Source organism: Varroa destructor, unplaced genomic scaffold, assembly GCF_002443255.2.
Source record: "Varroa destructor unplaced genomic scaffold, Vdes_3.0 BEIS01000006.1, whole genome shotgun sequence".
Lineage (NCBI taxonomy): Eukaryota > Metazoa > Arthropoda > Arachnida > Mesostigmata > Varroidae > Varroa > Varroa destructor.
The window spans coordinates 8,101,795-8,122,089 of NW_019211459.1; the positions used below are offsets into that span (position 1 = coordinate 8,101,795).

Sequence of the window (20,295 nt, forward strand, 5' to 3'; positions counted from 1 at the left end):
TATAACAAAATACGTAATGTATAGATAGACATATTTAAAACAGCAGGCTTTTTTATTTGTGTCTTCGGTTTTCTGGCGAGTTTTGCTCATTTTGCCGATTTAGCTTTAGCGCTAAACCCATTAACAGATTTCCCGTGCCGATCTCAAATATACCTTATTACATACCAGTATGAGCGATCCTTAAAAAAAGAGTGTTGTTTTTATAATGAAACGTAGATCTTCAATGGCGATGTGATAGCTTTTAACGTAAAAAGATTTGTAAGCGATCAAATTGATGGGTAGTTGTAGATTTGGTGTTAAGGTCATCTCTATATGATACCGCACATACTTTTCGAACTCTCGAAGGCGGTCGCTTTCGGCTGAACCAAACAAACGTTTTTCAGCATCAGCCAACCAAAGATCGTCGAGACAACCTTTCGCGCTGGCTACCAAGGAACTTGTTTTCGGACGCTTTTCTGAGAGAAGTCCTTCTTCTGAAGACCCGTATTGTTGTTTTACGCTATTGTAACGGACAGAATAAAAATAAATGGTAAAAAAACACTTGGAACCGCTGAGCTATATATTGATACAAATGTGCATTCTTATATTTCATGATGTGAGGAAAAGGGGATTGCCAGTTCAAATATTTTAACAATAATAAGCTACTTACACACAGCAATAGCCATCATTTGTTCAGCATGAGCAAACAAACACATCACATGCTGCAATTGCCGAATTAAGTTACAACTTGCGGCAGTTACCTTTCCTTGGAGAAATGTTGTCGGTCGTGCAGCTGTCGGGACTTCTCCCTCTGGTCAGCCAGAGATTCGATTTCGCTACGCAGCCGATCGCTGGCGGTGAGCGCCGAGTCCCCAGGTTGGTGGTCCAAAACTCCAAGAGAGCTTAGGCCTGTACTAGCTCCCAGACCTATGCTGCCTGCCGGGGCACCTGTACGTCCGCCATAGGGGCTTTTCAGCGTTGCTCGTTCAATGGCCTCCCGACGAAGCATGTCGCTGCGCTTGAGGGCCGCCGCCGGCGTTGCACTAGAGGATACTGAGCCGACGGCGGCGTGGCCCTCAGGGTGAGCGCTCCGATCGAGGGAACGTGGCTCTACGTCAAGTGTCCTGTCCCGTAGATCTTCATGGCTACGGCGCTCCAGAACCCTCGACGTGAGTCGATCTTCGTCCCTCGAATAGAGAGAAGATAGGTTCTCGGCGCTTCGCCGCTCGCTGGGCTGCGCATACCGCCCGCCGGCCACAAGGGAACCGGGCGTATGGCTTGAATGACCGGAGGGGCCAGAAGAACCCAAGATACTAGCGCTGGCTGCTCCTTCAACATCCATCTTGGCAAGGCGTGCCTCTCGCTCACGGCCACTCACGACGGTCGATGATCCATACGAGTCCATTGCTCCGCGTGAACTAAGCAATGAGCCGATCTTTCGGTGCTCCCGCTCAGCGCGTTCTCTTTCACGTAGATCTTTTTCTCTATGACTCGTGGTGATAGTTGTATCTCTGTCGCGGAATGACGTATCTGTCCTATCGAGATCGAGACGACGGTCGAATCGCGGACTTTTCGGCGCGGCCTTGGAAGCGAGGCCGTGGCTATCGCGGCTCCCAGGGCCGTTCCGATCTGCGCGCGGAGGTTCCTCATCCAGGAACTTCACCTCGCCCTTCATTGGCGAACGGTCCCTGAGAAGACAACGAGAAAAGCAAGGACTTGAGAAATGAGAAAACGAATGCAGAAAGCAATATATCACACTATTGTTCTATAGCCGCTATTGAGGCTAAGTACATAAATTACTCTTATACTGTACAGGACAATCAAATGTATAACAAGAAGACAGTTTGAGACAAAAATATACATAAGTATATACATACTTCATCTCAGACAATGCATCCTCAACCGTTTCGAATCAAATGGAGACGGTTGTTTACCCAATAGACAACGAATCGTTCCATATCTATTCTCACCTATCAATTCGGCTGGTTGATCTAATACTGGAAGTCAGTTCTCTAGGTTTCTTGTCGGTGTATCTCAGGTCATCGGGGAGATCGCCTCCGTGGATGTCGGATCGTTTTCGACTAGAATGAAAATGACGTACGCAGATATTGCGAGATCACTGGAACATAATCAGGCTGATAACAATAATATTTAACATACTAATAGTACTACTATATTGTTATAAATAGATACCCGTCCCCAGGCTGGGTAAGTCTGTCCGGCTCCCGAAAACGAAGGTCCGAACTCGCGGCGCTCGAGAGGGGTCTGCTATAGTCAGCGGCTGATGATGCCAGACCCTTCCCGTCTCGGTCACGTCCCACATCGTCGTGGCTCCGTCGTAAAGGGTATCGATGCGTATCAGCGTGCAGATCATCTATAGATCTACCCGCTGGACGGCCGTACGGGCGACTGGTGTCCAGTTCCATCTCCAGGTCCCGTCTTTCCCGGAAATCAACAACGGACTGCGGCCGCTCAGGCAGCTCATCGCCTCCACGAAACAACAGCGATGGCGACGTCCGGCGCCCAAACTCTCCTCCGGTGCGCTGCGATTCATCTGTAAGAAGAGCATTAGAATACTTTGAACGCATACCAAATAAACTAAATGTCTTCAAGCTCGTTAAATTATATGTACAGTAAATTATATATATATATATATATATATATATATATATATCCCTCTCGACCGTGTGGTTTTTCTCAAGCATTTTCCCGTGTGTGATGACAGCGTCTAGTAAAATATTTTATAGACCCTATCACAGAAGATTGGGGTTCGCCTTGCTACTCGCTATAGTTCTCGAGCGCAGTGCAGAAAGGATTTAGATATAAAGAATTGTATATGCATTATAATTTGTGCACATGAGCAAACAGAATGAGAATAGGCATGACAACCAAACGTAAGTGTTTACCGTCGAGGGTAGACTTCCCGTATGACGATCGATATGAAGATCCATAGGCAGAATCTTTGCGAAATCCCTCATGAGTGAAGTCGTCTCGGTCGCGATCACGAGTGAGGGTTAACTCACGTTCCTGTTCAACCGTTGTATGAACCTCCGCTGAGAAGCTCCTCTTTTTCCAGGATTGCTTCTTGCGGAGGTTTGCCATTTCGATCTGTAGTTCCTCGTTTTTGATTGATTCCTCGTCTAACTTGCGTTTGATATCGCGAACCTACCAATTTATTCCCCCGAAAGAAATCCCGCAATTTGACCCGGAGTTATATATAAGCAATCTCAGACTAAAGAATCGCCAGCCATTGTTCAGTAGAAACATACACGCAGGCATTTTAAGTGAAACAAAAAAAAATGTACTAATAACACCCTTTTGGTCCAATTGAAATAAAACTGTTTCTAATAAGGCCATCGGAGGCTGGATACGAATCTGCTCACCCTGTACATGTATATATACCTTTCCCTCGAGTCCTCGGATGGTCTGCTGATGGCGCAGATCGTTTTCGGTGCCGCTGCGCGTACTACGTGACAGTTCCATCTGGGTGCGCTTGAGCTCCGCCGACGCTTCGCGATGTAGACGATCGAGCGAACGTTTCCGTTCCTCGCTGAGGCGGAGCTGCTCCTCTAAGCTCTCTCCCTTGCGGCGGGCGTCTAAATACGCCATTTCCTTGGCGGACAGCTGTTTCTGGAGGTCAGTAATATTATCTTGTTGACCGCGCACCAGCTGGCGCAGCTCGGCCTCACTCAGGTTGAGCCTTCCCAGTTGCGATTCGAGCTCCTCGCGCGTATCCTCGAGCAACTCACGCTCTGAGCGTAGCGCCTCATGGCGCGTTCGAAGATCCTCGTGAAGTTCTCGGAGCTTGCCGGAGGTAGGATGTTAAAGAATGCATAAGAAAAACATATTTGATAATAAATGATAGAACGATCTTGCGGAACCGGAAGAGATAATTGCAAAAATTTGCTCGTCAGTTGATCATAGAATTCTGTTTATTTATCGGAACTGAATAGAACTGAGTTTGGCGTGTTTGATATAGCTTACTAGTATTGGACGGGGGCCAAAGTAACTTCTTACCATTCATTTGTCTTCAAACATACAAAGAACTGAACCCTAGTCTACTGCCATATTACGCCACAGTATAAACGTTCCTTAGAAGGAAAGAAGCAATAGGCCTCAAATGTCCATCATTAAGTTCTGTGAACGATAATTATCTGTGCTTATCAAGGCTTATGATAAATATGTAAAATTACAGCTACGAAAATGTTTTCCAACCTTGATTGTCAACCCATTTTTGCGTTAACTGCACACCTGATCATTCACACTCCTATACATCTGTATCATATGTAAAGTATTGGTCTCTGCGTGTAAATATCAATCATGTCAAGGACAACCCCAACGATTTCCGTCATTTGTAGCATATAGACTTATCTCAGCAATATTGCAGTCCAAGAAAATACTATGATATAAACGGCGTTAGAGTAGGAGCAAACCTTCCCGCAGACCTGAATATGAACAAGGAGAAAACGATAGTTGCGGACGTTTTCCCAATAACGGTCGGTACACAACGATAGATCATTGAGCATCTGAATGTGAATGTACTTGGTCGTACAGAAATAAAAAAAAATTAGATAATAAATCGATTTTTTTCGATGTTTGCCATCGTGTTTTGTCGAAGAAACGGTTGAAAATTTGTAGAAAATATCGGTACTTTTATGTCGCACATATACTCGAAAGCTACCTATATAGTAGTACATGAAAGAGGTTATTTTTACTGTAAAAAGGTTGAGGAACCTCAACGACTTAATAGGTCAGCAGTAGCACAGCTGTAGGACGGTAGGATGACCGACAGCAAGGAACGCTAGAAGGCCACAGAATTGCTAGAACACAATAGGGCAGTAAATTAATTAGGGTGTTTGCGGTATGAGTAAGCTGCTAGAATATGGAAACAGCATAGGACAGTAACATAACGGAAAGGCTCGAACAGTGCAGAAAATATATTGAATGAGGCTAATGGGGGAAGTGCAATGGGGCATGATATCCCCAATGATGTAAACAGGTTTAGCCCGAATAGCTTCCGCACGTTGAGGTTTAGAATTTTGTTGAAGAATTTATTTACTCGAAAAGTCTACCTTTTATTCATATTGGTATTGGCTATTCAGCGCTGATTCGAGTCTAACCTCGCTTTATATTAGATAGAGGAAAATAACTGGAAGCTATTAGACAGCATCTGATATCGTACGTCGCGTCCGTACCATAAATCGAACGTAAAAAAGGGATGATTGAGTGCACGAACTTCAATGTTCATACCTCTATGTATGTGGTACCATTAGTTAGCGTGGCAGTAGCATCCCAATGTTACAGGTATTGTTACTCGCATTATTCGTTAAAAAAATGTCATCGCTTCACGGTACACAGCTATGCAACCACATGACTTCAGAATTATAGCAAGGTCATGTGTGTGCAGCCTTATTACAGTCAGGTAGCCTGTCAGGCTAACTACAACGCTTACCTCATTCAATCACTTGAGACGTTAACGTCAAGGCTTCATGAAATTATATACGCGCGAATTACTAGCCGTTGCTATTCCAATGTCAAGCTTGCAACCTTACCTTAGTATTGGTAAAAACAATTACCAAAGACTAAGGAAAAGCAGAGAATTATTATCAAAGTTTATAGCTGCCTGTTTGGTTGTCGTAGCGGCTCACGTGGTCTGTTGAAGTGATTCTATGTATCATCTCTCTGATTAGCAAGATCCTCTCTGATTAGATTCTCAGTAGGAATAAGTGCTTAATGCTATCCTTAAAAATAAATAATCTCAAGGCCTCAATCACATAAAAAGAATAGCTGGGGGTACCAAAACAAAGAAAATTCTATGAAAACCCCGAAGTCGTAATTTCACATTGAACATCACAATGAATAAAAAGAACGCTGAAGCACTACTAGGACAGAAGAACATCAGGAAAATTTACTATTACATTACTCACTAAATAGTGCAAATCTAACAACCATAGCTCACCCATAAGCGACATCTGAATAATGTAGCCCCATTGAATTGATCGATCTGGTAGTACTCGATAAAATCTAGCACTTTTGCGTCACAGAACGCAAAATGCCGGTCCATAGCGTATGTTCGCTATGTATACGACTCAAACACTATATGAAGCACGGATAGCTTCGTCTTATGTCCGATGTTCGTGTTCGTCTTGATTAGATCTTCAGGGTCTTCGGCACGTTTTGTATTCCACGGTTGGTATAGACACAGCTGGACCGATAACGGCACCGGCAGAACGATCGAGATTTTTTGTTGAACATGGGACAACGCACCCAATAAGATCCAACGGATCTTCATATGATTCTTGAAATGGTTTGTTTCTCCTTAAATTTTTTACAGATTTAGCGCTCAGATAGTGTCGTTGTCGACAGGTCTGTTTCAACGCGCAATGATCGCTGGTACTTTCATGTAGTCGTTTCATTCACTGCAAAAACTTATGGGGTACACTGTGGCGTGACGCTGCACGCGAACGAATTCACGATTCAAGCACAACCAATACAAACAGAAGACCTTTTGCGTAGCAAGAATCAATGAGTGGAAGGTAGTGTGTAACTTTTTTAAGTTTACATAGAGCTCAACATGTAAATTTTTTTCACATTTATCTAAGCATCCCTAGTTGTCACTAGAAGTAAATAACATAATACGTACCCAAGAGAGTGCTGGGTGCGTGTATGTTCCATATTCGCGAAAGCAGCTAAAGTTATCCCCATATTATTTTTCAAGTCTCACACTAACTTGGGTACGTTGTACAATATAGATATATAAACGTGCCATCTCACGCGCGTGCTATCTCTTAAACGAAGCTCATAGTAGCTCGATAACAAGGTCTATAGCGTGTGCCTAACAGGTCAATTGTCTCTTCCCTTTCTGCCACACTCAATACTCGTAAGAGTACATGCAAACGTAAGTACGTGCGCACGTCAAGCGGCAAAGCATGCCGCTTAGCCTTATTATAATTATTATTACTACTGTACAGAAATTGAGTCAAGAATTTTCCCCCGTCAGGTACTCAGCTACTTGAGTTTCAAAAGCAGGAGTGAGAGAGCGGCGGGATCCACAAAACGAATAGGGCCAGTAGCAGAAAGGGGTGCAACGATCCGACGAAATCCATCGCGTAACATCGCAAATTGCTTACCGCTTCTTTCCTGCCGTCTACCGTTGCGATGGCCTGGAGCAGTGGAACAATATCGAACTAGATCCGTACTGTTCCTCACGCGTCCTTTTTGATAATTCAAGGCGGCTTAAGTGGGCGACCCGCCCCGGTCAAACGCAGAACGATCCGTCTGCCACGACGATTGAAAATTCTGCGATCCTGCAGGCATGGTCGTGAATTTAATGAAATTAGTGTATCACATATGGGGAACATGCTTAAGCAGCATGAACGGTTTTATTGTCACAAGAATCGAGCTATTTTTGCCATATAGGATTTTTGGCGGTTGATTTCTACGGAAGTGTGCTATATAGTGGACCTTTAAGTAGAACAGATGCATAATTCGAAGCAGACCAACTGACTGAAAATATTTGTAGTATACAGCAGTGTATAAAGGAAACGGTTGGTGATCCCATAAAGATAGTTCTATAGAAATTTTGCGGCAATATTATGTCTGTTCACTTCGTTCTAGATACAAATGTGTTGCCCGTGACGATAGAAATGATCCAAACAGGTCCGCCTTGTTTACTTCATAATCAAGAAATATCAGGTGTTATCCGTTACGGTAAAAACGTGCAGTAGAAGTGCGTTTTCCTACTAATATACGTGAAATAGCCACGGTTCGAAATCAGGCATAAATAGACTTCGTTTAGGGCTGAGGGCCAGCTGCCGGAAGCGATTCTTAACGGTAGTAGAGTTGAAGGTAAAACTCGTAACATTCATTCAAGCGCCAGTGTGGTACTTTGCTGAAGCTTATTCCGATTTCCGTCAAATGGACTGTCAGAATGTGGTGCCTAATAAATATTCATCCTATTCTATTGGCCTAGGACTTACGGGCAGCGAACAAAATTAGCGCCACAGTTTCCGATGAACATGAATTGTTAATCACCGTTAAATAACGTAGCCAATTAGCTATCCGGCAAATTATCAGGCTCCGATAGGCAACTGTCTAAGACGCGGCTAGCAAACCCAACGAATGCATGAAGCACAAATTTACCCCTTAGAATTACACCGAACACTAAGAGACGCAACGATGCCTTACAATAGGTAGAATCAGATTCAATAAGCTTTAGTCGATATGTTAACACTTCGTATATAGAATCAGTCTAGAGGCCAAGACAAAAAGTCCTTCCATTGTAGATCTATTAGTTCTTCAGTGCTCAAAGCTGCTATTCAGACTAGCCAGCAGGTTTCTCAAACAGGAAAAATGTCAATTAATAGGGTGACATGTAATCGACCTAAGCGCTGTGTATGTATAAATCAGTAAGATCCTTAGGAATGATTCGTGATCAATACTCTAATGCTGTGTCATTCATGCACCATGCATACCCACCTATGGGCACAAACTGGGACGTCAAATCACCTTGTGTTGTCCCGAACAGTTTTTATTAATAGCAAACTTAATTTCGAAATAATCGGGCGGTGGCAGGTAGATAAGAGAACAGTTGATAATACGACTTCGTTACCTGCACGCTACTAATAATCCCGATGTCCTACCCACTTGCACCGCAAGATGGCTTCCAACCAAAAAAACATTTCAAATTATTTTTATTACTAAAGGAGTATTTTTCGTTCGTCAAAAGACTGTTCTGATCAATGGCGTCTAGCAATGCGTTAAGAAGCACACATTGCTGACTGACGACATATTGAAATTCAACGATCGGGAGGCGGTACATCTGCATTTCCCGCGGACGAATAAATGCTATCTGTTATTTTTCTTTAGACGATAGGTTTATGTTATTGTCCATATAGTAAAATTAAACAAATAGCATAATATAATCTACAAGTATGTGTTTAGGGCCGAACAGAAAAGTCATCGCCCACGTTTAATCGTGTTGACTCTAGATTAGATGTTACCACAAAAGTTCGAGCTGTGACTGGAAAATAATGCCATGATGCCCACCTTTGTCTTCGTATTGTTGAACGGCCTAGGCAATATTTGCGATGTTATTGTTAGCTCATTGATCTCGTTGGCAGGCATCCTTCGAAGTAAGCTGTAGTACGCCCGGAATATTACGCCATTCGACAAATTCACGTAACACGTTAACAGATCACAATCTACTTGTGTCTAGCTTTTTTCTAGGCATCGAGCCTGCCTATGATTTTGCGCCAGGACAAGTCTCCCGTCTATCTGTATCTATCATTGTGTTTAGCTAGACAATATGCTTAGATATTAAGTGTATCAAATAATTACATGGAGTGATCATTAAACAAACACTACCAGAGTGGAATCACAAGTACTAAAGTGTATTGAGTATAAATAGTGCCAATTCACTCTTATGTTTTCTATTATAGCAAAACATATACATTTGATACTGTATGAAAACAGCATTAAGAATATTTGCTATGTTTGTAGTCGAAGCTAGCTATTCAGCTGTACGTAAGGGCAATGCGATATCAACGGATGTATTGGAGCCCACATTAAAAGCCTCGACCCCACTGATAATAGAACTCAATAGGCTCCTTGACGCCTCATTATACGCCATTGTATACCTATATCTCGACCTATTCGATTTTGAGGGATACACACAAGATCATAAACTTAAACCTTATAGCTATTCCGCAGCTATTTCCAGCCACGAAGGCGATTAAATCTTAGTAGGCAAGCCACCTAACCTATCCTAATTCATATCAACGGTAGGATTATTGTTTTCTATTTCGTAGTAAAATCTCATTTTTATAAACGTAGTTTATGGAAAATTTTTTTCGCTAACCTTCCTGCTATTGACCAGAACGACTTGATACCAATACGGGTAATTCATTAACCAACTAGCTTATCGTGCCTCTCGTCGAGCTATTGTGGCTAAAAGCAGGCAAACGTTTTACTATGCATCACGACTGTTACCTGCTGAAGTTCTTCTTCGAGTCCACTCGCCTTGGCCGTGAGCTGGTGTTTGCTGTCAAGCGTATGCAGCAGCTGCTGCTGGAGGCTCCCGCAGAGCTCCTGTCTTTCGTGCAGCTCGTCACGAACCTCCGACAGCTCGAGCTCCGCGACCTCACGCCGGTTATCCGATCGATGAAAGTCGATCGCCTGGAGACCAACATACGAACAAGGGACACTCAGTATAGAAACAAGTACATTCTCACTTGGACGAAACACTGCTGGCAAACGGATCACACATTACCCGTTATTTTTACATGTGGTAGAGGTACTGCCCCTAGTTAACTGACAATGAAAGGCCTGCCGGCCTCTGACCGAACAAATCACTCTCGCACAATAAACTGATACATAGTGAAGAATGATGATGATGATCCCTTTTTCTGGCCAACCGAGTCAGCTCTGCCAGTTACGTCACAAGGAGTTTTTGTTATTTTTCTGCTTATTACTTATGACATTATTATTATAATAATTATGATGACCATCATGATTAATTATTATCATTAGTACGATGAGTAAATCTCGGAGAACTTCGCTGCACAACACGATCCTCAACTTGCTGCCCAACGCTGTTTTCTTCGCATTATTTTCACACGAACGGTCTTAATTCTTAAGTGAAAAAGTGTATTCTTTTTAACTTTTCTCCGGCCTGTCTTGTGCAGGAAGAACTAAGGCTGATTCAAAGTAAAGTGAACCTCTAGCATGCGCACACGCAAACGTAGATATCTACTGGACGTCAATACCAGAGCGGTACCCCCGAAATCACGCGTTGAGTGGATTTCATCAACAGTTTTCAGGTAAAGACATGCAACAATGCGCGCTAACGCCAACTGCTATGACGCTTCAGTCGGCTGCATCGTCTTGAGATGCTATTACTGACTATTATTATTATTATCGGTTACTAGAATAAAATTGGCGAACCAATGCGCCACTGACATCTCGGACGTTTAAGGCTCTATGGCCTACCACTACTACGACAGCTCACACACGAAAAACACCAGGCAGAGTCGAATGTCTTTGCTTTCACTCTACAATAAGCGCATCACCTGATATATCGTTTATAAGAATTCAACATCGAATACTAAAGACCTCGGTGTAAACGGGCCAGATACGTTTTTTGAGATTCTGTTGGCGCACGTTGGTACCTTACAAGACGACGTCGAGATATAATCCGCGGATCATAATTATTCCACATGCAGCAATGAGTCTGCCTAAGGGTGTGCCATATAGCCTCTGTGATTTTTAGACAAGAGACGATAGTAAACATCACGGAGCACAAAAATGCCTCAATTAAAAAAAAAGAGAGCACATATTACTTTAAGGCCGGACGCCCCCCGGGTCAGCTCTATACTCCAGCCACCTAGGTAACATAATTCTCAAGGTAACTATCACTTGTAGTAATAAGCGCCTATACAAGCACCAATAGACGAGCCAGGTTGCATTTTTGAAATCGGTAGTTCATCAAAGTAGGAACTTGACTTTAGCTCTTGTCTAAAAGCGATGCTTCGGACTTCTCTGTCCTCACTCAATTCTGAGAAGACCTCAAACAACAACTCATCACACTCATGTTCTATATGTTATTGCACATATCGAGCAGACAAACGCAGCTTCCACCGCTCCGGACTGACTCCTTTCCGCAACTTCTACGTATTCCAACTCCCGTTGCCTGCCTTGTGTCGCTTTAGCTCATGCGTTCACGACATAGCTGTTATATGCAGCAGCGACCCGGAGTAAACAAGTTGGATAGACGTTTCGTAGGTCTGATCACAAATCGAGCAATGATATCTGATAAAATAATTCCTTGTGTGTATCAACGGGTGTTCACCAGCACCCCTCGATCATAAGAATCATCAAAATAACATGACTGAATAAGCCGCCTGTCTGTGCTACCCGAATTCGCCAACAGAACCACTCAAGTAAATCAAAATTTCGAATTCTCTAGCCTTGTATATCTATTAGCGCAGATGTAATTTTCAGTTGAGATTAACAACTAGTGATGCTCGCTCCTATTGCAACAACCGTTTCGACATGTTCGTTCGCCAGATTTGTCGTCAGTAGTGTATGTGAGTCAGCCTAGGCGAAGTCTATCAGTCGTAAACAGAACATCACAGCATTCGCCATTAGCACTTGGTATTAAGCGACTACTGGCGAGTAGCACCAGTATCTCCGGGCACATTCACGCTGGTTCCCCGCGGTCAGCGATCCGATGGTATCTTAACGAACGAACATGGTCAATGGTAGCCAATGTAAGCGACGAAGGCAGGCCAACTAGACCGTTTTGTTTTCACTGATATTTACTAGGCTCTTCTCAGTAGCAGCGATAGTCGTAGAAGGAATGGGATTTTCCAGCGTACCTCACATGGCCGTCGCGCGATCACACTTCGTGGGCACGACGACGGTCAAAGGCCGTTCGGGGCCTCGCTGTTGACCGAGCGGTGGCGCGGAGGTTGGCGGCCCCCGTCCGTTCTGCTCGCTCGCTCACTCACTCACTCACTCACTCACGCACCCCACCGCTCACAGCTAGCACACATTCCCAATGGTGGCAGCATCAAGCTCAGCGGTAGAAGGTAGCTGACTGCTTGCAGACAGCAGCAGCAGCAGCGGCAGGCCGTTACAACAGGATCGCTAGCTGGTAGGAAGGGCCCTTACATGTCGGCCTGCTTGCCTGCCTGCCTCTTTACCTATGTCAGGGGTGCGCGGGGGCGGGGTGCTGCTAATCCTCTTTCCCTCAAGGAGCGACCAGCTTACTCTCTCCCAAACCGCGCCAACTGCTCAGCCAAACTAGGATCTACCCGATGTCCAATTGCCTGCTTTACTTAGCGCCCGCATTACGGTGCCGTTGCATTGCTGCTTTACCGTGAAGTCTATATTTTAGTTGTCCATAGCTGTAACGGTGTTGACCGTTTACTAAATTCAAAACAGTAGATTTTTAGCGCATTTGCTTACTGCGACGTCGGGTCCCAGCCAACGTTACCTTCAGTGAGAGTTAGCTTGCAACCTAGCTTCCTACTAAACCACTTACTGTTTGTTGATGTTTATTTAGCAAACGACGGGTTAGCGATGCGGCCCGTTTTTTCTCTGAATTTGTTCATCTCTAATTCAGATTTTTTACGCTGATGATGCCGCCAGTGGTTTCGATGACACTGTAAGGGGTTCTTGATATCCATAGGGCGAATGATGCTGACGGACAATGTAAATGATAAGCAAGTTTTATTGAATAGCATGCACGTTTTATTGATAGCGTGCACGAAAAGAAATGTTTACGATTTAACATAAACATGTTTAGCGCGTGACGGAATACACATCGTTATATTAGGTCATTATAAGTGAGCCCGCCAAAGGTTAAAATTGAATATCTTTTGAGCTAGAGCGCTTTTCCAATATGTTTGAGGTACTCTCCTTTATTTTTTACACCTTTGCTCCAGCGCTCTGGACAGCTGTATACTTTTTATTCGTGTCCTCATGTGAAATTTCTTTATTTATGACTTCTCGAAGTAAATAGGTAATGGAGTATGCTGACCGACCGGTTGTTCTTTTTAGCGCATGGGAAGCCTCGTAATCAGACAGACATAGATCGGGAGAGTACGCCAAATAAAAGAAACGTTAGATACACCCTTACTCAATCTATACGGTAATTGAGGCACGGCGATGCGGTCCGGCGTTTTGTCAAGTAACTGGACCGCGTGCTTTCGATTGTCGTGCCAACGATATACGGTATTCTCTTGAAGAAGTTGAGACAGCTGGTTGCATTCATTGTTTCATCATGCTAGCAGATGGCTTTAATGTCCATTGTCAGTACGACCGCCACCCATTGTTTGAATCTATCCGAGGCAGCCACCGAACTCGATGTCCCTCCAGAGCGACGCTATTTTCTCACCGGACCCCTCTCCGGCCACCAGTAGAGGTTGAGCCATACCTCGCCTATGGCGACCACGTGCTGCAGCCGAGTTTTTTTTGTAAATTTCACATGGAATACATCACACCCTGGAGTCATTTTTCATTCACTATTTAGATTTAGAGCATTTTCAGTATATGAGTTATAATTCTGTAACACATTCTATGTGAGATACCAATTTTGACCGATGGGTACTTAGCCTCTAACCTCTGCTTCCGTGAAAAGCCTTCTCGAACGCGGTAATGCGTTCTAATTCTTCGGCCCCCAACTACTCGCTGGTTTTTAGAGCCCCAATCGCCCTTCTTAAAACGTTTGCGCCATCAACGTGCTGCGTTTGTGTCTAAAGCATTTTGCCTAATGTTATCCGAATTGTCCGGTGATACCTTCGAGGAACAATCTTGATTACTAAGCGTTGCATTTTGAGAGTAAAGGCTGTTATTCCTCCTCCATCCTTTACTCTAGACGTAACCTCTGCCGGTTTTTATCCGCAAATTTCTAGAGCTTTTCATTCCGCAAGTTTCAAATTCCATATTCTAGTGGCGCGTAGTTTAAAAACTTATTCAATGTCAAAGTCCGCCGGATTCGCTTGTAACAGCCTAATATTTTCATGTAAATTTTCATGCAGTATAATTCAATCTGCATAATAGAAGATACTTCCTCTTAATACCATTTCTTTCGCCGCATTGAATTTTGTACAATATTATGCCCGATATTAATAACTAACGCTGCACGTTTAACCAATACATATTAGCATTAAAGTTACATTGAGGTCCTGCATCGGCGCTAACCATGCCGCACCATTGATGCCACTGGATGGCCTTTAGCCCATCGGGCACGTTCTAAACGGATGCCGAGTTTATCGCTCTGCAGCTTTCTACCGGCGACAATCCGCCAACGTATCGTCGCTATCAACCGTGGCGCTGGAATTAGCGCGCCTCACCCTGGCGATTTGAGTGCAAGGAGCTTAGGCCTTCAAAAGCTTACGTCACACTCCTCGTGCTGCTGCAGACAGAAAAGGACACCTCTCGCCAAGCGCTCTCGCTTCCTGGCGCCATCTTGCGGCGCTGTTTCCGTTCAGCGGCGGCAGCGGCGGTAGCATTAGCAGCAACGGCAGCTATGGACACAAAAGTTGTGGGAAAGCAGCGCGGTCTTCGCGCCGTATCCCGCGCCATGCTAGGGAGCTATGGAACACAGACACGATTGATTGGCCAGGTTAGTCCTGGCTTGATCGAATGATTATGGGCTGTATTCGCCGGAGCTGTGCTATATTCAGGCCTGCAGCATCAGTCGAAAACAGACAGATCGAGTTAGTGCTCAAAGCTGTACGGCACTGTTCATTCCAGCCCAGCTTCAGGCCGTTGGCAACTTTATGTGGGCTTGGTTCGGGCTTGCTAGACAATGAGAATGTTTCTTCTTCCGATTGCCTGCTCCGCGCTGCACTCCTTTACGGCTATGGAACGAAAAAAAAGTCGGACGCTAAGAGAACCGATCGTGCAGGTATGAGCGGTACAAAATGTAGGCTAATTTTGGCTGGTCTAACACAGTAGTTCGGTCGGTTCCATAAGGAAAGTAGTAAAGGGAACGAAACGATAAAGCGGTGGCGAGTTAAACAGTCTTTGCTGGTGAGAAGCGTACTCTGCAAGATACTCGACCCTTGACCTCGATACCTCTGCACCCATATCCGTGCCGTAATTTCTCAACAGGGGACCTTGCTACGTAGGCCTTGTGAAAGGTATAGCTAATAGGGGTCATTATAAAAGTAACTTGCGGTAGCAACCAAAAATAACGACGAACATTAGCGTATCGCGAACAGCTCGCACGCTCCGAGACGCGCCAGTTGATGGGCAGTGTAGTTAAACGTGCAGGTTAGTAGGCAGATATGCACAAAGTTAGGGATCATTGTCGATCCTGCTGGATCGGTCTTCGCATTTTATTTCAGTTAACTTAAAGAGATCTAATCAGTCAGTAGCCGAGTTGAAAAACTGAGCGCATACAAAGGTAACTGCTAGTCCTTGATTGGCAGTCTACTTTATAGCACTGGGCTTTCGTGGAGGAGGAGGAGGAGAGTGTGTATATGTTTATAAGCTCTCCGGTACAAGATCATTCGTAATATGTTCACAATTGGGATTATTAAACGAAATACTCAGTTTGGATTTATGAATTAATTGCTTAAATCAATGGATTAGGATAAAATCAATCAAAACAAAGGAACACCCACCAAAGCAGCGAAATATACGTAACAACTCATAAAAAATCTTTTTTTTTTTTTTTTTTTAATGTTATTTATGTTTACGAAAAGGACCAGCTGCAAAACTATTGTCGCCGTTAAGTTACCTTGTGATATTTCGCGAATATTTGCTCCAGCGAGAGTTTTTCTGTTTGTGATTGATGCACGATCTTCTGTAGCTCTCCGACATTTTGATAAAGCATACAGTTCTGAAATAAAAGACTATCATTACTAATCAATCACTGTGTAAGCGTGTTGCAGATAATCCCGTTAAAAAACAAAATTGCGGTTTATGCTGCAGCAAACTATAACCCATCCTTCTATAAATCAATTGTATCGTAAATTAAAATCTAAATTGAACAATCGTATAAATATGAATCAGGGCCTAATACGAGTGACATGAATTTGGCAAGGGACAGCATCGCAATGATTCCGTCCGAGCACAGCCGACCAGTTCTTGGCCTAATAAATGATTTCCGATTAAGGCGTCACGCAAAACATTTATAAACTGATTCCCGACATTACATAAGCGGCGACGAGAAAATTAACAGAAAGACAAACGTAGATCTTTAACTGGGTCTTTTTGTTTCGAAACGCATACAATGCCAAATAAACCTATAAGAAATCTAGCTAGTTCCTATTTAAAAGGATTCAATCGTACGTACATACCCAAAGAAATTTGTTACCAAAAAAAAAGAAGCATTTTTAAATTGCTAAAGATATAAGCCCGAAAAAAAGCCGCAAAGCCATTAATAGTCTAGTATATTAATCTCCGATTTGTGGTGGCCAGCATTTGGGATAAAATTATATTTTTCATATACCACCGATGTGACCGTCTCCAAATTAAAAATACTCACATGTTCATGTTAACACATTGGGCTAGCTTTTCCAAACTGGCTTTGCACGATAATTTATAGTAACTTGGCATGCAAGAGGGGTACTTTGAAGCATCGAAAGTTCAAATTCCATTCATATGTTTTCTTCTTTAACCTTCAGTCTCATCTTTTCGACCTTCAGCGACATACCCGCAGACAAATAATGAACTATTAGTAACTTGCTAATATCGCTTAGGTCATCTGGCTTTTGTGTTGTTTTAATGTGAACTTAATTGAAACGTAGAGAAATGAGCTATTCCCGACGTTTGGCTTCAATCTTAATAATGTATAAGCAAAAACAATCTCACGTTAATATGGCGATCCTTCGAAGATGATGCGGTCGCCATTTTGCTCAAGAACGAGAAAACGCTCTGGGCCAGCCTAAACCCGCCGACCTTCCCCTGCAACTATTTGTACAGTGGACGTTATGATTAATATTTCTTACATTTGTATGTACTAATAACATCGGAATAATAATAACAGCACAAAATCCACACGAATGAAGGGGGTTCGTAGAAAATGACAGTTCTACAAGGCTGTCCTGGAATCAATCATGTTTTTTTTTCTACCTAGCATTATCTTACGAGAATTTTAACTTGTTACCACAGATGTTCTTGCGGTGCAAAAGTGGACGTAAGTTTCCAACATATTATGGCCGAGGTCTATAATGCTAATCAAACTGATACAGGATAATAACTTATTTGAAGACGCCATTTAATATCAGATGAAAATCGCGGAAAAATTTCACGCTGAAATTCTAAAAAGAAATGGAAACTAGCCTAACATTAGGACATATTGCTACGAGGCATATAGTATGAGGTGGTCTAAAAGAGGGTAGAAAAAAATGAGATTGCATTAGATTAGCGGCTTAACGTGGAGGCGCTACTGATGCATTGGCGTCATTGTGATCTGGTGAACGTCACCCAGAAGCCAAAACATAAAGTAACTTATGGATATTTATCAAATAAGGAGGCAAATATTCACAGTTTGACTGCCCACCCATAAGATATTATAAATTTTGAAACATATTATTAATGTATAAATTCTCTTCAATGTTGAGTCTGTAAGTCCTACAGCTGGACTTCACTAGGATGAAGAATGTCTTCTTCATTATGTGCATATATATGGATAGGCGATTATAGGTGGGCTTTTCCAGCTTATTTCGAGAAGAGGGCAAAAAAAACGAAAAATTGCGAGAATTTATTGGCAGTAAGTTCCCAACAGCTACACCCACTGGTGCCGTCCAATTCAGACATTAGCCTGTCATCATTACCGATATTTTGCCGCCAACTTTGTCTTTTTTATAGAAAAGGAATCTAAGACTCAATCAACATATTTTTCAATTAACGTAAAAAGCCTTTTTAAATGTAATATCTTTGCTTTTTTTTTTAACTTTCTAGTCTATCGCTTAATCTAACCTTAAAGCTAAACAGGAATGGATATTTAGATATTTGCCGGTTTTATGTGTCTGTAGTTTTTTTTAAGGTAAAAAATTAGTAATGCTATGTTTCAGAAAATATACTGAACATTTTGTTGTTGAATGTTGTTCTAAATTTATTATTATATTCGTCACAGAAATGCAATATCATTAATGTAACCCAATTACTTTTATTTTGGCAACACTAGGCACTAAAGCTACCGGGTCGATTGGTGAAAAAAACGGGCATCAAAAGGGTCAACAACCACTACAAAGGTAACATAACAAGCAACGTTGGCGTCTAGCTTTATACATAAATTCATATTTTTTGACGGCTTGTCGTTGTTATCATTGTTGATGCGCTTACACTAAAGGGTTTATTATTTGTATTAAGCTACCTTGATTTTTCGAACGGCTAATGTGCATAGAAGCATTATCATCTTACTGAACTTGTTTCTATCACCATGGTAATGGTAAAAATCTGTACTGCCTACATTTTTTGTACTGAAACCGATCAGACCCGTGTAATTCCTTATAGACACCGCTCCGCAACCACATCGGGGTCAAAGGGTGGTACATGGTCCTTCGGCGCCGGCATCGGACGTGGAAAACAAGAACGTCTTTATGTACGTCGAAAAAACATATCTCCGCAACATCTGCTAGAAATTACCAGGCTGTGTCTAAAAGTCGAAAAGCTAAGTTTACTATCTTCTCTGTTATTAGCTTTATTGCAAGCGAATAGTGTACAGCATGTATCACTTCATAGGCGTATATATCCTTTCAGGATTTCTTCGACATTGGTAAAAAGGAGAAAATTCTATCAGTTTTTTAGATTTGTGGCCGTTTTTCAAAATGTTAAATTATGAAACCTTAGAACCTGCAATAATATAAACCATGTCATCGAAAATGCTCTTCTATTCACCCTTCATTCCTAATGAACCAGAGGTGGGTCTTACATAATTTACCATTTTTGTACAAGCTGAGCCTGTTGCAAGACCTGGTAAGAGAAAAGTACTAAGCTATTTTAAGACCTAAACGGGGCTATCCTTTGATTCCCGTGGCCTAGTTTATCATTCCGGCCGGCTACTATAGATGCAGGTGCAGAGCACGCAAAACGAAATTGCGAAGGTACTTCGTGGTCCATATCTGAGCCCTATAGGCTGACTAGAAAAAGACAGCCGAATCATGTGTTTGGCGCAATCAAATTTTCCTTTAGTTCTTAAATATAATTTTTTCTTGATAAATTTAGTATGGGGTGCGCGAATGAGGTGTCTTTTCATATTTTATTTTAAATATCAAAGCTTATTCTAAATAAATCTGTTATTGGAGCCCAACAAACGTATGCATTTTTTATATTAAATCGAAGTTATCGAACAGTTAGCGAGATTGTTCTGCCTGTATAGCACCGCATTGTAACCTGGTGCTAACAAAGGGAAAATATTTCATAACGCTAGATAAATATTTGAGTTAAAAATAAGTTATTGTCAAAAATACAATGTTTACCCTGCATAGTTATATGCAAGGATTGAATTGTTGCGATGCCTTGGGTTATCTAAGCGCTACTGGGCTTGTAAACAGGAAGACAGAAAATCCACAAACTCTAATAAGGATTCACATATTTGTTAGGTGTTGATCGATGCCTGCACTTACAACTCTAAATAAGCCATAAATCTTTGCCATAGGAAGATAACTTAAATTAGATTTTAAACGTTTAAGCGGTAAAAATTCTATTCACAGATTAGAAAGCAGTGAAATTCATGGAACACAAATATCCCTTACTTCACTTATGAATTTTAATTTTAATACTACCGTCTTAATCAGCTGTTCAAAGGGTCGTTGATAGAAAAGTGTCACGTCTTACTAGACTTTTTCAAAACTT

At 42.5% G+C, this 20,295-nt stretch overlaps 1 protein-coding gene and 1 long non-coding RNA gene across 6 annotated transcripts in view; one reads left to right on the forward strand and one right to left on the reverse strand.

Moving 5' to 3' along the window:
* The window catches only part of LOC111252491 (uncharacterized), a 44,519-nt gene that overhangs the window by 22,622 nt on the left and 1,602 nt on the right, over nucleotides 1-20,295 (reverse strand). For 3 of the 4 annotated variants that reach the window (XM_022810489.2, XM_086993688.1, XM_086993689.1), the window contains exons 2-10: nucleotides 17,308-17,406; nucleotides 16,232-16,333; nucleotides 9,970-10,155; nucleotides 3,382-3,783; nucleotides 2,886-3,144; nucleotides 2,173-2,533; nucleotides 1,950-2,060; nucleotides 741-1,667; nucleotides 329-499 (exon numbers count right to left, since the gene is read on the reverse strand). In XM_022810489.2, the coding sequence (XP_022666224.1) occupies nucleotides 329-499; nucleotides 741-1,667; nucleotides 1,950-2,060; nucleotides 2,173-2,533; nucleotides 2,886-3,144; nucleotides 3,382-3,783; nucleotides 9,970-10,155; nucleotides 16,232-16,333; nucleotides 17,308-17,346 (2,558 nt within the window). In that variant the 5' untranslated portion in view covers nucleotides 17,347-17,406. Of the gene's footprint in view, nucleotides 1-328; nucleotides 500-740; nucleotides 1,668-1,949; nucleotides 2,061-2,172; nucleotides 2,534-2,885; nucleotides 3,145-3,381; nucleotides 3,784-9,969; nucleotides 10,156-16,231; nucleotides 16,334-16,981; nucleotides 17,136-17,307; nucleotides 17,407-20,295 lie in introns of those variants that run through there. The other variant, XM_086993687.1, reaches the window with a different exon arrangement.
* Nucleotides 14,606-19,744, forward strand: LOC147754815 (uncharacterized). Of its 2 annotated transcripts, none has more exons than XR_015330642.1 (3): nucleotides 14,606-15,394; nucleotides 18,626-18,692; nucleotides 18,955-19,744. It is a non-coding gene; the product is annotated as an uncharacterized LOC147754815 (long non-coding RNA). The 2 variants fall into 2 exon arrangements; XR_015330643.1 differs by lacking the exon at nucleotides 14,606-15,394 and adding an exon at nucleotides 15,498-15,629.